This window comes from Scomber scombrus, chromosome 11 (assembly GCF_963691925.1).
Source record: "Scomber scombrus chromosome 11, fScoSco1.1, whole genome shotgun sequence".
NCBI classification, from domain to species: Eukaryota; Metazoa; Chordata; class Actinopteri; order Scombriformes; family Scombridae; genus Scomber; species Scomber scombrus.
The window spans coordinates 13652338-13668247 of record NC_084980.1 but is presented as its reverse complement, the minus strand read 5'-3'; the positions used below and the strand labels follow the sequence as shown (position 1 = coordinate 13668247).

General features: G+C 40.3%; 1 protein-coding gene across 2 annotated transcripts in view; it reads left to right on the top strand.

Annotated features, from left to right (window-relative positions):
• The window catches only part of kcnab1b (potassium voltage-gated channel subfamily A regulatory beta subunit 1b), a 40240-nt gene that overhangs the window by 15520 nt on the left and 8810 nt on the right, over positions 1-15910 (top strand). For both annotated transcript variants that reach the window (XM_062428559.1, XM_062428560.1), the window contains exons 2-7: positions 2200-2243; positions 6595-6632; positions 7374-7453; positions 7941-7985; positions 9600-9644; positions 12655-12698. In XM_062428559.1, coding sequence (XP_062284543.1) covers positions 2200-2243; positions 6595-6632; positions 7374-7453; positions 7941-7985; positions 9600-9644; positions 12655-12698 — 296 coding nt within the window. The remainder of the gene's footprint in view (positions 1-2199; positions 2244-6594; positions 6633-7373; positions 7454-7940; positions 7986-9599; positions 9645-12654; positions 12699-15910) is intronic.

The following is a 15910-nucleotide window of genomic DNA, read 5'->3' as shown; positions in this document are numbered from 1 at the left end:
CGTAGGTCAAAGGGCGTGTCTGCCAGGGCTCAACTAACTTTGGCGTACTCGCCATGTACATACGAGTGGCTATCACGCCTACATACTTCATCCAATCAGCTTCAAACTTGCTGGACATGATGATGGCTCCGCCCTGAACGTCCCGATATATTAACTTCCCACGTAACTCATAGCGCCCCCCGATGGTAACAGGAAGTTAACTAAGATTCATTAAAATTACATACTTTGCCCGATCAACTTCATTCAGAACCAGTTGGTGAAGCTACATTATGAAGACTACGAGTAATGGCGTCCGTGTGGCGATGCGGCGACCATCAATTCCTCGCCATGAAAATACGTTTGGCTTTTTGATGGCTTTATTGAACTCGTATCATCATGAAAATTGGTACACAGGTCCAGGGTCCCGACCTCAACGTCTCCATTCGCTCATAGGCGATCTCACTCATGTCGCCCCCTAGTGGAAACAGGAAGTGCCATATTTTACATCATCATTGTGCGATTTCCACAAAACTTCACATGTGTAATCACTGTCCCACCCTGAACGCAACCGCTTGTGTTTTGTTACACTCTACTGCCCCCTGGTGGATGAACCATCAACCTCTCATAACTCCTTCATGCTTTGTCCAATTCACTCCAAACTTCACATGACTGATGAGTGGCCGCCCTGAACACACCAGACCACACCAGACCATATGTGTAACTACCTGTGACTGCCCCCTACTGGATGAACGAAACATTGCATTTTTGGCCTCCTTCCAGGTTTTTTCTCACTTTCTGCTTCACGCCACAGCCCCGCCATGCCTCAGGCCCCGCGGTGGCATGGGTGAGCGAGGGCCCGCCATCGCCGCTTGCGGCTTTAATTGGAGGTTGTTTCTGTGTCATGAAACATGTATTTAGACATATTCTTTTCTCAGAATACATTGTGTGTGTGTGTGTGTGTGTGTTTGGGGGGTGGGGGGGGGGGGGGGTGAGAGATGGACACTTTGATGGTTCTGCAACAACCAATATGTCTCAATTTCACAGTACGTGCTTCAAATCATTCCCTTTTTCAGACAACCGTTACTGCCTTTGCAAGGTTGTTGATTCCCCTGTCACAGTTTCCCTTAACTTACAGTCCACATACGTCACACTGTGGGAAGACACCTGTGGTGGCTGGAGGGAGAACAATCTGCTCTTGCTGTTAAAAGTCAGTGTTAGTCATTAAACACTTGTGCCACATGAGTTCACCTCTCAGTTGGATTTCATGCGGCACAGATTGTAAAACTAGATGTGAATTGGAGATCGGTGACTCTGAGTCAAGGGATGTCTTAGTCTATCTGCCATGGAGTTAATGAGGGTGGAAAGTGCTGTACTAGATTGCTGCAGATCAGCTCAACTAGATGTAAATTAGCTGTTATCAAGGAAGCAGGAGGTGTTGCACTGCACAGTTAATAGGTAGAGGGATACATTGAGCAAGGAGAGAAATAAAGAGTGTGTTAGATAAACCGGGAGCTATCTTGAGAAATGCTGATAAGAGAGAACCACAGTGCTTGAGAGCGAGCAGGGTTGTCTGCATTTTGTGGGGAGGACAATAACAGTAAAAAGCCTGAGGACTGAAGTGCTCCCTGCTGTAAGAGGATGTCAAAGGCTCTGAGTATAAGAAGAGGTAATTGAATAAGGAATAAAAGGGAGAAACAAAGGGCACTTGTCAAAAAAAGTAGTTAACCACAATTCTCCACTGCTGCAGTACAAACCAATATTGGATTATGAGTAGAATATTTTTCAGGCTCTTTAGTGGGCCTCTATCTTTTCCCAGAGATCCATATTGATGGAATAAATCAATCCTCCCCCCTGTAATCTCCCAGTTCTGACTCATGATTGCAGATGTGATGAAGGTGACCCTCACTCTCAGGGATTCTCCTCTTGATCAAACATCAGAAGCTACCAAGCATCATTATTAAACTCTGCATCGTGCAATTACAATTGATTTTTTGTTCCTTATATTCTTAGCAGCACAGCAGTAGAATTGCTGAGTTGTTTTTATTTCAGTCTCTTGATTTATGGTGCAAAAACAACATAGATTTTGGTTTTGTTTAGGCAGAAACTCTGTTCGCCCTGAGCAAAAAACAGGAGAGTGGTCATCTAAATCACATTTGAGTGATGATGTCTTGAGCCTAAACAACCCTGGTTATGTTAATTAGATTCTGTTTTTCTTCATAGGAATCTGGGGAAATCTGGGTTGCGGGTTTCCTGTCTGGGGCTTGGTGAGTACATTTAATTAGCATTAGGGGCAAGTGTCTAATGATTTCATAAGCATCCAAGTGCAATTGAGCTGTGTGTGTGTGTGTGTGTGTGTGTGTGTGTGTGTGTGTGTGTGTGTGTGTGTGTGTGTGTGTGTGTGTGTGTGTGTGTTTGTGTGTGTGTGTGTGTGTGTGTGTGTGTGTGTGTGTGTGTGTGTGTGTGTGTGTGTGTGTGTGTGTGTGTGTGTGTGTGTGTGTGTGTGTGTGTGTGTGTGTGTGTGTGTGTGTGGAGAGAGAGAATCTGCAAAAGAGAAATTTCATCCTGTTCCAAACCTAATGCATCTTTCATATGTATGGAAAGTCATGAGAGAAAACACAAAGCTGTTTGTAGTGTGTTAATATTTTCCCTGTTAATATTTAATCAATAGCACTGGTTTCAGCAAACAAGTAACTCAATTATCACACATACTCAATGCACACAGAGGGTAAACACTCTCCATCATCCTGATAGGGCTGATTCATTTAGTAAATCTCTTGTGTGTGCCTGTGGGCATGTGTGTGCCTGTGGGCATGTGTGTGTGTGTGTGTGTGTGTGTGTGTGTGTGTGTGTGTGTGTGTGTGTGTGTGTGTGTGTGTGTGTGTGTGTGTGTGTGTGTGTGTGTGTGTGTGTGTGTGTGTGTGTGTGTGTGTGTATGCCAAGTTGCTTGAAGGTGGTGTGGTGACAAAAAAACTTGACACATCAAAACAAGAATGCAGTCATTTCTCAGACCCAGCAGAAACTGAAGCACACCTAATGATAGACAATAAAGTGAATGAGTTAGTTAATCATCTCTGTAGTGATTTCTTTGAAGACTTAGCCACAGCAGATTGAGCAGCAGGATGGAATAGTGAAGAGGAAGGCCATCCTGCGACTTCAGGGATTAGCTTCAAGCCTCGATATTGGCAAGCCTGAGCCATGAAGTACTAACCTTGAGCAAAACATTGATTTCCTCCTCCTGTGCTGGTTTTCCATAGAGGGGAGCAAGGAAAAACTTAATTTCACAGTCAGCAATAAATCTATGTCAGATTCTCTGTTTCAGTGTCTTAACTGTGCAATTACATTTTTAAACCAAGGCAAATAATAGTAATTGATTAGTACTTTTCCTTTTTTTACTGTAGAAGAATCAGGCTGAGCCTTGGCTAAATGCTGCTACTTCTGGTGCAGTTGCCTCCAGATTTAACACTGGCCTCTGTATTACGTCTTATTAGTGAATGATGACACCAGGCTCCATGTGACAGGTGACAGAAGATTGGCTGAAAATAGAAAAGTTTCAACAAAAATTCTGAGGGAGAACAGAGCCTGACATGGCTTCTTTACACATCATTGCATTGTTTTATATGTGTGTATATGTGTGCTTTCGCTTGTGTGTGGCAACTCTAAGTATGAGGAGCTCACATGACCTCAGATGAAATCTGACACCTGGGTGTTTATTGATAGCGCAATGCTGCTATTACTTATCAAACCTCTTTTTTAGCTTAGTGACAGGTGCTGTCTGTGTGTTTGCACCAACCCATTTGAGACTAGAAGGAAAGAATGAGGAAAAGAAAGGTTAAACTAAGGAATACAATGTTAATTCTTAGATGCAAACATATTTTAACTTCTAACAGTTGACAGTTGCTGTTTGATAATCTGCACCAAGACATTAGATACTCTAAGAATAAAGAAAAGTAAGGTCAAGCCAAATATTTAACAGGTTTCTGACACGAAAGTCAATTTCCCCAGTCAGCTGTTGAAAGGTTGAGGAAGTGAAGAATAAATCATAAACATGAACCGGAGCATCTGCCGTCTGAAAGGTTTCTGTGGTTTTCCGCCTTAGCTGCATACTTGAGCAGCAGATAATATAATAATAAAAACTGATAGTTTTGTTTTATTTGACCATTGCCAGCTTATAAAAAATCAGGCTGAGCCTACACCAATCTGCTGCTGTACCTCTGGTGCAGTTTGCTACACTGCCTCCTGCATTATTCCTTAATAGTCAGAGATAACAGCATGCTGCCTGTGACAGGATCAGGTAACAGAAGATTGGGAGAAGAATGAAAAATTCTAACATAAACTGTGTTCAACTCATACTGATGAAGGAGGCTGAAAGTACTTCTCTCCACATTCATTGATACCTCATATCAATGCAATCTATGCATGTTTATTTGACAGGAACAGTGCTCATTAATGAAATAAAACAAAACTGTGAATGTGCCATAGTTGGCAAGAGTCAGTCTAAAAGGCTTATTTTCATTGTTTAACACCTGCCAAATGTGAAAAGGCACCCAAAACAAGATAAAGTGACAAATACAATTCATATACACAACATAATAAATTTGCACAATATATGACCACCAATGAATGATGCCACACAATAACATGTTATCTATGTTTATCATCAAAACTAAATAAGACAAAAAAAGGAAGGAAAGACAAGGTAAAGAACACTGATCAAAACATATAACGAGATGCAGATAAAACAACTGTTATCCTAATGTTGAAATGTGTGATTATTACAGGTTGTGTAATAAAATGTAAGAATTATGAGGCAGTTTACATTTATTACATTTATTAATTGCTTTCTTTAATTTCCAATGTGTCAACGTGTTGTAAAGTAGCTTAAAACTGAAGCCTTCTTACACACAACAGAACACGCCCGCAATAACAAGTCGCCCACTCCTGAGCACACACACAGGTAAAACATTATTTCCTCAACACAGGAGCAGAAAACAAGCTCCAGAGCGATAGCAGAACATAGCTGACTGCTTTTGTTTTTTGATGGTTGTCCAATGGTGGTAATAATGTGAGAAGCACACACTCCACAACAAAACCACAGCTTGATGCTCCAGGGCCACAGGTCACTGAGCTAACCAATGTTTAGTAAACAAGATTAAACAATTAAAAAATGTATAAAAAGTTGGTGGTTTGCGGGTTTGGGTGGTTGATTTGCAGATATTTTTACAGGTGAAGTGGTGCGGATTGGCTCTCACTGGCACAGGGGAGGGACTGACTAACTGGGAGTGAGAGATGCTTTGTAGAAACATGGTGCTAAACACAGCTTTAAATATCTCTTATGTTATAATGAGATGTGTAAGCAAGGGAAATGACATTAGCTGCAGTAGTCTGCTGCTCTGCCACCAGTGTCACTAATGAGAAGGAATTTCTGATTCCTACATGTTATAGCTTTTAAAGAGCTATAGCTTTTACTGGGCAGTGAAATAATGTGTGTGTGTGTTTATTTGGTTTTGAAATGGAAGTTTGAAGTTTGTGAGTATGAGTGTGCAGTTATGCATTAGTGTTAAAAGTAATTTCAAGAAATGTAACATTTAGCAATCAAGAAAAATTGTAAAAAAAATAATAAATAAATAAATAAAAATTAAAGATTGTATTTTCCATTGAAAACTTTAATAATATGTTTCTATTATGTTTCAGTGAGGACTTCCCCTGTACTTAGCTTGTCTCATAATATTTTTTTATTTTTACATATTACTTACAGTCAGACATTGCATCTTTTGCCCTGATATCAGAATATCTGGTTCAGGAGCAGGAGTGGCTGTTGTGAGAAGAAAATACTGTTTTGGTGCATTTGATTTAAGATGGGCAGTTTATGGTAGTAAACTTTAGTTAGTTTGGGAGCAGCGCACTCTTTTGTGCAATGTGCATGCATAGATCACTGTATCATTAGCATATTTTCAAAAATGATGTTTTGTGTTAATTCACAGATGCACAACTACTATTTATAGTCAAACCTCTTTCAGCTTTTGACAGTTGACAGGTGCTGTTTGTCCATCTGCACCAACACATTTGAAACTATACAAATAAGAAATAATACGTTTAAGCCAAACAATAAAACAGGTTTGGTTTCTGATATGAAAGTGAATATCAGTTCTTCTGAAATGGAACAACTGAAAGGTCGAAGGAGAAACACGAACATGTAAATGTTGAACATTTCCAATGCTGGCACCCTCCAGTGGTAGTATCTAAAAAGACACCATGGCACTCAGCGATGCTGTACCTCTTCAGCACATTTTTTGTAGTACTGTCTCACCTTTCTACAAACAAATGTCACTGTAATTACTTAAAATACACATATTCTACACATATTGGCTTTAAACACAACAAACTCATACTGCAGTGAACATTTGCACTTTAAACCAATCAACACTCAACTTTGACATTTGGCTGTGACGGTTTTAGGATGGGGATGTTCTGTCATGTGTCCATGCCAAAATGTCAAAGTATTAATTAATGCATGATTAAATATCGGTTGCCTGAGTGTGGTTTTACAAGCGGAGGTTGCTGTATGTTTCTTGTTTTTTTTCTCCAAAGCTTTTAATTTGACATTTCCTTCAACAGGCACGTGGGTGACATTTGGAGGTCAGATCTCTGATGAGGTAAGATGTTCTATCAAATCTATCATTCAGTCATCACACTCATGAGCAGACTGTTGTCCTTCATTATTAAAGACCACCATTTACAATTAGTGAGCAGTTGTGACAACCCTCAATTTGAACACTTCATGTGGGCCAATTGTAAAGTGCTCTGAGTGAGAGGAGATCACAAGATTCGTTCCAGTATCTTTTCCAAATATCACTGCAGGCTGTTAGGTCCCTGTTGGTTCTACCAAGGCTAAGTGGTCAGGTCCTATTCCTCCCAGTCACACATTATTAAGTGGAAGATCTGATCCTCCGGCCAGTGATCAGTGCCTTGATCAGGCCTTGAAAGAGGGGAAAACACTGAACTGGAGCCAACTTGTCACTGTCTGATGACCACGTGGACTAACTTACAGACACAGAGAAACAAACTTACCTACCAAGACAGAACAGGAGCTGGGTACAAAAGGAGAAAGTTATCTTGATAAAGTTGGCCTTTCTTTGTACAGCTCTAAATAAACTGTAGGCCCTGCAGCCAAAATAGACTTGGAAATATATTGAGCAGTAAACAACTTTAATCAACAAGCAGCCAGTACAGTTTTCCTAGTGATGTGTATCTCTCAGCAGCAAAAAGATTTACACTCCTTCAGGTTCTTCAGGGAATTTCCTGGCACATCCTTTTTCAAGAGTATGTTGGGTAATATTTATAGTGTATTATACCACACTGAGGTCCATAAGGGAAATGTTTCTTGTCTATGTCAGGTGGCAGAGCAATTGATGACTATCGCCTATGAGAGCGGGGTCAACCTTTTCGACACGGCTGAAGTGTACTCCGGGGGGAAGTGAGTGAAGTATCTGATTTGTTCTCTATGTCACTTTCACACAGCACTTTTCTGGTCTTGTCAGCTGTTTTCCCTATAGGACACAAGATGTTAACAAGGTTTAGCCCGAAACTAGGAATTACTCACCTGACTATGCCAAAAATGAAAGGAAGTCGTGACTCTGAAGTAATTTACATAATCGTATTCATCACTGGAGGCTCAGCATTATTTTCACAACTCAATGTAACTTTATAGGCCTTGTGTTGTGTTGAGGAATAATGCAGGACACGCCATAGCTGCATGGGGATGAATATTAATTTCATGGTTACTGCTGAAATTCAACACCCAAAACAGGCGTTTATCCTTTATCTTGTACTCCTCCTGATTTTTTCCTGAGAAATTCATGCTGCAGATGTGTGGCAGATAACAGTCAGGCATACAAGCTCGTATGTAATGGCAACCTGAGATCTAATCACATCATATCTGTGGGTTGTTTCTTTCTTCACAGGGCAGAGATAATCCTGGGAAACATCATCAAGAAAAAGTGCTGGAGGTAAAGTACAGCATTTAAACAAAGCAAAGGATTTTAAATATGTTCCAAGATAATGTTTTAGATTCTGTATGTGTGTATACTATACATGGCCAAAATATGTATCCATATGTGTGCATCTTATTCAGAAATGAATCTGCTTTTCTGCAAGATTACTGTAAGATTTTAGAATAGCAGCATTTAGCCACAAAAGCACTCACAGTGAGGCTGCGCTGTAATGTCGACCTTTCTCACAGTCTGCATGTTCCAATTTATCCCAAATGCGGGACAAAGCAAGGCACAAAGCGAATAGGATTCACACTTTGGTGTGAATCCTATTTGCTTTGTGCCTGGGGACATGTTAAAACAGGAACAGAGCTGTCCTGAAACTATTGCCACAATGGTGGAAACCAATTTTTCCAGCTTGTGACTCTTTAAAATGAAGCATTGTCTACTTGGGACCTTTCAATACAGGTTAGTCTCAGTCTTTCTAAGATTGTGTCTTTCAATTGTGTTTTACTTTTGTCCAAAGGGGTAAAAGTATATGAAAGTTTAAAAAATGAAAGAAAAAAAGGAATTTAAAAAGTAATTAATTTGGTGTTACAAAAATATATTCTTTTTTCTTATTCCTTCTCTCTTCTATCTGGTGACCCTTTAGATTTACACTGGGACCACTTAGGGGTGAAGAACAACACTCGAGGGCTCTAAAATATTATTGCATAGTATAGCATTAATATGTGTCTTTGTGTTTCTTCAAGATATTGGCCATATTATGTAGTGTACAAGATTGAGGTTTTTAAGCTTTTGCTAAATATGTGCTGTGACAGGATATATTTATGTACTGTGAAAATCTAACAGATGGGTGACCCATGTGTAGCCTTTTGGCAACTTCATTTAACTTCCTGTTTTTTCCCAATGTCTTCCCAACAGCCATACATACATTGTTATGACTACATCTGTTTCTGCTTTCAAGCATCAGACTGCATGTGTTGAATTGAGGTGATGGATTATAAATAAGCACTAACTCACAACCTATCCATGAAAAACAGACAGTTTACCCATTTCCATGTCTTTACAGCTGAACCAGTGAGCTGGTACTGGTGTGAGCAAACCTGCACCCCTGCACCACTGGAAATATCAGTATCAGACAGCTATACTGCATGCACTGCCACACTGCAAGAATCATTCATGAACCTTCTCAACAATTCATGCTAGCTCTCTGCCCGTGTTCACCTCAACTCTGGGTACAGTTAAATAATTGATATTAAAGCATAGGGGATTTCATAGTTAGGGAGCTATCTTGTTAAACTTCAGAGAAAAGAGACCCTCTGTGATTCTTCATACTAGATAAGTTACACGCTTGAAAAAGGAGTTCAGCCCATCTGCCACTTCACACTGCAGCATGTAAGGTCACTGGAGGACACTTTTACCTTCATAAACAAAAGTAAATATGATAGGTACACTTGAAAGTGCACACACATGTAGTCATGCACACATGAAGGACATGCTGGCATACGCGCACGCGCACGCACACACAAACACACACACACACACACACACACACACAGAGATGTCTTTTTGAGAACTTTAAAGTCCTTTTTCATGGTCTTTTGATGTGTCTCTTTTTTCTTCCCTCAGGAGATCCAGCCTGGTGATCACCACAAAGCTCTACTGGGGGGGAAAGTAAGTGTATGTGCATGCAAGTGAGTGTGTGTCTGTCCAGCATGTGCATTTGCCACCTCAGATGTTTGGACTATCTCGCCAACAACAGGCTACACATTGAAACATTTGCCTCCAGTCACAGAGCATGACATGGGATCGAACATCTTCAAAAACTCACAGGCGCACAGGCAAGGAGAGACACACTCAATATATGACTGACACACACACACACACAGACATACAGTGCCTATAAAAAAGTATTCACCCCCTTGGATGTTTTCCCCTTTTATTGCTTTTATAAATTGAATCATGGTCAATATTATTTGGCTTTTTAAAAAAAGAATTTACAAAAATTAACTCTTTAATGTCAAAAACAGATTTCTACAAAGTAATGTCAATTAATTAAATATATATAATGTAAAATAGGTGATAGGTGACATAAATATTCACCCCGTTCAAGTCAGTATCTAGTAGATGCACCTTGGGCTGCAATCACAGCATTGAGTCTGTGTGGATAGGTCTCAATCAGGCTTGCATATCTGGACACTGCAATTTTTCTCCATCTTTCTTTGCTAAACTGCTCAAGCTCTGTCACGTTGCAAGAGGATCAGACATGAACAGTGTTTTTCAAATCCAGCCACAAATTCTGTATTGGATTGAGGTCTAGTCTTTGACTCAGTCATGGTCTTTCTGGAAAATAAATCTTCTCCCACACCGCAGTTCTCTTGCAGACTGAATCAGATTGTCCTCCAGGATTTTGCGATATTTTGCTGTATTCATTTTACCTTCTACCTTTACAAATGTTCCAGGGCCTGCTGCCAAGAAGCATCCCCACAGCATGATTTTGCCACCACCATGCTTCACAGTGGGGATGTTGCATTTGTGGTGATGTGCAGTGTTTGGTGTCCGCCAAACATAGCGTCCAGTCTGATGGCCAAAAAGCTCCATTTTGGTCCCACATGCCTTTGGGTGAACTCTAACCAAGATTTAATATGAATTTTCTTCAACAGTGGCTTTCTCTTTGCCACTCTCCCATAAAGCAACAGTTGTTGTATGCAGAGTCTCTCCCACCTCAGCTGCTGAAGCTTTTAACTCCTTCAGAGTAGTCACAAGTGTGTTGGTGACCTCCCTCACCAGTCTCCTTCTTGCATGGTCACTCAGTTTGTGAGGGCGGCCTGCTCTAGGCAGATTGACACCTGTGCCATATTGCTTCCATTTCCTAATGATGGATTTACCTGAACTCCAGGGGATGTTTAGTGACTTGGAAATGTTTTTGTATCCATCCTCTGACTTATACTTTTCAATAACCTTTTCTTGGAGTTTCTTGGTGTGTTCTTTTGTCTTCATGGTGTAATTATAGCAGGAATACTGATTAACCAGTAACCCCTTCCAGACACAGGTGTTTTTATACTATAATCACTTGACTTCAGTCACTTTAAAGGGGGTGAATATTTATGCAATCACCTATTTTACATTATATATTTTTAATTAATTGACATTACTTTGTAGAAATCTGTTTTCACTTTGACATTAAAAATGTGTAAATTCTTTTTTTTTTTAAAAAGCCAAATTATATTGATCATGATTCAATTAATAAAAGCAATAAAAGGGGAAAACGTCCAAGGGGGTGAATACTTTTTATAGGCACTGTACATATATATATTACAGCATGACCACGTCCCCACCCCCTCTTCCATCCCTTCATAGTCTTCCTCAGCCTCCTTGCCAAACTGCCACAAGTCATATCTGCATCTACTGTCATGCTGGAGTATTGTGCTCTCAATCTACATTAGTAACATTCCCTCGGCCTCCAAAAGTCTTACTGAGTCAAGTGGAAGTTCCACCAGTAGAACCACATACTTCTGGTACTCCATCAAAGTATCTGATGTAGATCAGTAGAGTAGGGCATGGGTGTCATTGTGTAAATTCAATTTAAGCTCACCCTCTCAGTCTATCGTCACGGTATCAAATCAGCCTCCATGCCGAATGGATTTAGAAAAGAACTACTTAACCCCTCTGATAAGCAAGCTGTGAGAGTGCCTGAAAGGCTTTTCAAGCATCTCATTGTCCAAACATATATAGTACATATTTGAACACTTACTCTCTATTACACTTTGTCTCTTGTTTGGCAGGAAGACATGATTACATGGAGGAGAGATGGTATGATATTGTGTTTGTAATGGATTACTGTTACCTAAACAAGCTGGAACTCTGTAGGATGGAGGGAGGCAGTGTGGAAAAAGTGTGAAATGAAGCAAGGACAAGACAAATAGCAGGCAAACGTGCAAACAGAAAAACAAAAGATGGTAGTAAGGTGGAAAATTTGAAAGTGACTGAATAGTTACAGGTGAGGGTACTGACAAATCACTGGAGCAAATCACTGAAGATTTGCAGGTGAAAAGATGCATTGCAGAGGAAGAAGTATTCAGAGCCGTTACTAAAACGTTAAAATGCTTATTACAAGCAAATGGCCTGCATTCAAAACAGTATTTAAAGCTGCTATATTTACAATGGATCAAATGCCAATGATATTTTCCTCAGGAGTTGAAGGAACTGTTGAAATATTGCATTTTATTATTCATCAGCTATACATATACTGTATGTAAGCCATGACCACACAACATTTGCTTGAAACATTTCATATGTTCTCACACATAAGGGTTTTTAAAAGCATTAAAACGACAATATTTTCTAAGTAACCTTGTCAACCAAATGTTTAAAGTATTTTGCACAGTTTTTGACCATATTTCACCTGCAAATCATCAAATTAAAGTGTTCGGTGAGGTCATTGAACAGTGACAATAAGCCTTGTGTTGGCCCACTGCACAGACACACTGTGCAGTTTGTTCTGTAGCAGCAGGCACACTACAGACCAATGAGTGGTTGTATTTCTCCTTTGCAGGCAGTTAGTTATGCAGGCTCTTGTTTCACATGTTTAATAATCTGTTTCAATTCATGGGAGTTGTGTGAATATGCTTGATCATGCGTGGGTTGTCACCCTTAACATGTATATCTTTCCTTCCTTTTCCAGAGCAGAGACAGAAAGAGGCCTCAACAGAAAACACATCATTGAAGGTAACAAGTTGATATCTTCTGCTCCGCTCCATCCTTCGCATCACCCCATCACTCAGAGCCTCTCTACACTCCTATATCCTCCCTCTTTTATCTCTTTTCCACCCCCATCTTTCTTACTCTCTATGTCTCTTCTCTCACCTTTGATATTGCTCTGCATGTGCACCCAGCTGAATTTGTTGAAGTTGTTTTAGCCAGTGGTACATCAAACCTCAACAGATGATTTGTCTGCTTGCTTATGAATGTTTTCACAGGTGTCTTTCTAATAAACTACTACTAACTCGTATCCTTGAATGCTCCTATCCTCTGCTCTCGTTCAAGAGTTATGGCCTCACTCTTGCTTATAATGACATACCTTTCACTTACCCTTGGCCCGATCCATCCCACTCTCCAGTGAACTCGCCATCCGGTCCACAGCGCAATGCACCTCTTGCAGTGACTCAGCTCTCTCCCATGTTATTACACAAACAAGAGTAGGGGAATAGACTATTAGAGAGGGCTGGAGGCGAAGGACAAAGAGAAAGACAGATTAGGAGATATAGAGGGGGTAGGAAAGGTGGCAATTAGCTAAACCCAGTGTACCCATCCAGATGACAGGTAGCATCAGTGAGAGAAATCTACAGTGCTCTTGTCACCTCTGGTATGGTGTATGTCACTACAGATTAATGAACTGGCTGAGTATAATGCTATATATGCTCTGACACCATCTTTCTTAGCACTGGTTGCAGGCACCGTCACAGGCCAGTCAGAAAATAATTTGGTTAGTTAAGTGATGGGGTGTCAAAACCTAACAATCAATGTCAGAGATCAGCACTGATGGCCTCTGAGGTGACACTTCAAGTAAATGTATTTCCAATAACAAGCAAGCATTTAGCCACAGGACAAAGAAATTACTTGATAATTGGATCATTTCAAAGAGACTTTAGTAGAACACATAATTAAATGTATTATTCATTGCGGACACCAGTAGAATAGCTTTGTTGTTCAACATCTCTTCTCATTTCCAAAAATAGACTCTCTTCGCAGCCAGTTAACTCCATCTAATCCACGACACAGCGGAAACTGCTTGTGATGACGGTGCAGCCTCAGATTAAGATCCATGTAATGGGTGTTTCTGAGATCAAGGTAGTGCAGATGACAGAAGAAGGAATAAGTGGTTGGAACAGTGTCGGGGAGAGCATAACTCTCAGCTGGGATTAGCAGGCAATGATGAAGCCTCTGGCAGTAATCTGCCACACACACTCACACACACACTCAAGAGCACATCTTTTGCCTTGTCTCTCTATTACTCTGCTGTCCTCCTTTGTGACAGTCTCCTGTGCTCGCCTTTCATCTTTCATCTGGTCTTCTCTGTGTGTGATTGGGGATTCTCAATACTTTGTTGCCATCTCTTATCCCCTCTTCAGTATACAGTGTGTCACTTCCAACGAATACTGAAAGAAAAAGAAACAAATGAGTGCGACCTTTCCTCCGATCCCCCGTCTTTCATCTCATCCTCTCGGCTTTGAATTGTGCAGCTTCTCCACCAACTGTCAAAACAGCATTCACTTGCGTAACAAGGATAAAGGCTTGCACAGGTGGAATTCCCACCCCACCCGCCCTCCTAACCACTCAGCTTTCATACCAGGAGATGTTGGTGCGAGCTAAATTTGATTCTGATTAATCCTGAAATTACTTTTAAATTCTGATGTTGACCTTTTAAATTCTTACTCTGAATCAAATCCAAGGACTATTTCTGCTTTGAAAAAGATGGCACTGAAGCTGAGTATAACGGACAACTAACTAGTTTTGAAAATAGCTTTAAATGAAAACAATAGGCTCTTTGTCAAACAAAAAAGTATATGTCCTTTATCAGTTGATCATTTTGGAATTTTTACTTTGAGCCACTTCTTGAGCTGCTTCTTGTTTGGTGGGTCAACCATGACAAAAGAGTTGAAGTTTTTTTTTTTTTGACAAATAATTTGTTTAATCAAAACAGACAGGCTTTATACAGACCTGTCAATAGATTCTGATGTTGGAAGTATTACATTTATCTGTGGTACTGAAATGTGTCATAGCATGAAAAGCACATGACCGCAGCCATAATTAACTTTATTTTTTTACACCTGCTCTTTTCTATTACCAGAACCAGCTTCATCTCATTGAACCGTGTCTCTCAGCTTAATAACAGCTTTTCCATTCCTGGCCGTAAAGCCCATGAAAAAAATCAGCGACTAAACTGAAAAAAAAAAAATCTGAGATTTGGATTAACCTGTCAAACTCTGGTTGCGAATTAGCAACTCTGCATATTTAGAGTCATCACACAATATAGTATAAGACACTGTGACTATTATGCTTCTCAAACATCCAGTGAATTATCTCTGATTAGATTATATTGTCAGAAGCTGGGCATTACTTTCTATTTGCTGATGGTACACTAGGTTGTATTTGAGGGGACAGAGTCTGCATTTCTTCTGTAAACAATCTAGCATCCCATTATTTCAAACAGTCCCATAACCATGACTCCTACTAGGTAATCCTGACTAAATATGACAACACAGATTCATGTGTGAGCTGGATCAAAAGATGTGGCAGGTCAGAGCTGGCCTTGAGGACATTAGTTCAACTGTCACTTTGCCATGTTTATGAACATGTTGACTTTAAAATCCCCCAGGATCCAGTTCACCCTGTTTTGCTTTTTACCTGATGCTGTGGTTTAAGTGTAAAAAGAAAACTAAACCTCTTGAATCACATATTTTTTATACATTATTCTACTGAGGTGGGCCCCACAATGAAACATTTTGTAGAATGCTGCAAGCAATCCTGTTTTAGTGTTATGTTGTTACTTCTGTATATCTTGCCTATGTGGCAGTGGTAGATAAATACCAAAAATGAAGTGAGGGGATTTACATGTGCAAGGTGATTATCATTCTTCCCTGCAGATCCAGGCCAACGTCCCCATTTCCCAAGGTGTCAAGAGACAGGATTTCTTACTTGCCTGCATGTCTGAATAATACTTTAATAAGGCTCCTAAGTCCACTGGTATTAGTACAAGTGTATATGAATGGAGGATGATACTCCAGGCTCATAGGCTCTGCTGAGTTCTTATTCCTTGTATGTTAAAGCTGGGGTAGGCAATGTTGTGGAAAAGGCAAAAAAAGGGTAGGATTTGAAAATATATCCGTCCTCCTGTAGCTTTCCCCCCTCTCCCCTCTGTCCTAAGCCCCTCACACCAG